Source organism: Propithecus coquereli, unplaced genomic scaffold (assembly GCF_000956105.1).
Source record: "Propithecus coquereli isolate 6110/MARCELLA unplaced genomic scaffold, Pcoq_1.0 Scaffold289, whole genome shotgun sequence".
NCBI lineage: Eukaryota > Metazoa > Chordata > Mammalia > Primates > Indriidae > Propithecus > Propithecus coquereli.
This window is the reverse complement of record NW_012148496.1, coordinates 279,940-281,018: the sequence shown is the minus strand read 5'-3', so window position 1 is coordinate 281,018 and position 1,079 is coordinate 279,940. Positions and strand designations below refer to the sequence as shown.

Genomic DNA, 1,079 nt, shown 5'->3' with positions numbered 1-1,079 from the left:
TTGTGAAGACCTTGGAAGCAAGCGTATGTTAACCGTAAAGTTTGGAACCTTATTTTAGCACTGATAATGCCTTAGGAAAATCTTTTAAGTTCTGAGTATTATGGTATGGAAGAAGAGAAAAAACGGCGCAGAGCAGCTTCGAATCCAGCAAAACAGGGAAAGGTAACCGAGGAGCCCGCGCGTCCCCGCGCTCCCGACTTGCGCGGTGGGGTTGGAGCGCCGGGTGTTTCGGCGGGGACCGGCCCTAGAGGCTCCCTCGCGGCCGAACTGCCCACCGAGGCCACGGGTCCCTTTAAGGCGCCCTGCGAGTGGAGCAAAGGGAGCGCAGGGGGCGGGAAAAGGGTTCGCGAGCGCGCGCCACGTGACTCGGCTGCCGAGTTCGCTTGCGAGTTTGACAGAAGTTTGAATTGCACTCGGGGGCTTTCTGCTGCCGGCGGGGCACAGCGGCGGCCACAGCCTCGACGAGCGCGAGCAGCGGCGCCCCGAGACCCACGCGGCCTGGATCACCGCCCGCTGACGGCCGCTCGCGCTCCGGCACCGCTCGCCTTCCCGGCCGCGAGCCAGCAGCCCCCCGCTCGACCGCGGTTTCCGCCGCCTCTCGGCGAGGGAGCCGAGCCCCGGCGCTGCGCCCCAGCCCCGCTGCGCCAGCATGTCCTCGACGGAGAGCTCTGGCCAAACCGCGGACAAGTCGCCGCGCCAGCAGGTATTCCCTGCGGGCCCGTGGGGGCTCTCACCGGCCCCTTTAGGTGTTGGGCCTGACGCTCATTCCGCGACCCGGCCCGGGTGTGAGCGGGAGAAAGGTGACCGGTGCTTTTCCGTGGTCCCACCGCCCTGACCCCCGCCGGCTCTGTCTCTGCAGGTGGACCGCCTGCTCGTGGGGCTGCGCTGGCGGCGGCTGGAGGAGCCGCTGGGCTTCATCAAAGTTCTCCAGTGGGTGAGTCGCTGCCCCAGCCCCGGGCTATTTCTGGAGCCTGGGCTGTGACGCTGACCCGAAGTAATGTGGCCAGAGTGGGGGCTGGGGACGTGCCGCGACCGGGCCATGGCGGAAGGGTGGGGGGCGGCGACAGGTGGGCGGGGGA

The 1,079-nt window shown here is 67.3% G+C and overlaps 1 protein-coding gene across 2 annotated transcripts in view; it reads left to right on the top strand.

Annotated features, from left to right (window-relative positions):
• The first annotated feature begins 376 nt into the window (after positions 1 to 376).
• Positions 377 to 1,079, top strand: part of SYPL2 (synaptophysin-like 2) — a 12,723-nt gene continuing 12,020 nt past the window's right edge. Inside the window, exons 1-2 of one of the 2 annotated variants that reach the window (XM_012648518.1) lie at positions 377 to 703; positions 860 to 934. In XM_012648518.1, the coding sequence (XP_012503972.1) occupies positions 650 to 703; positions 860 to 934 (129 nt within the window). In that variant the 5' untranslated portion in view covers positions 377 to 649. The remainder of the gene's footprint in view (positions 704 to 859; positions 935 to 1,079) is intronic. The other variant, XM_012648517.1, reaches the window with a different exon arrangement.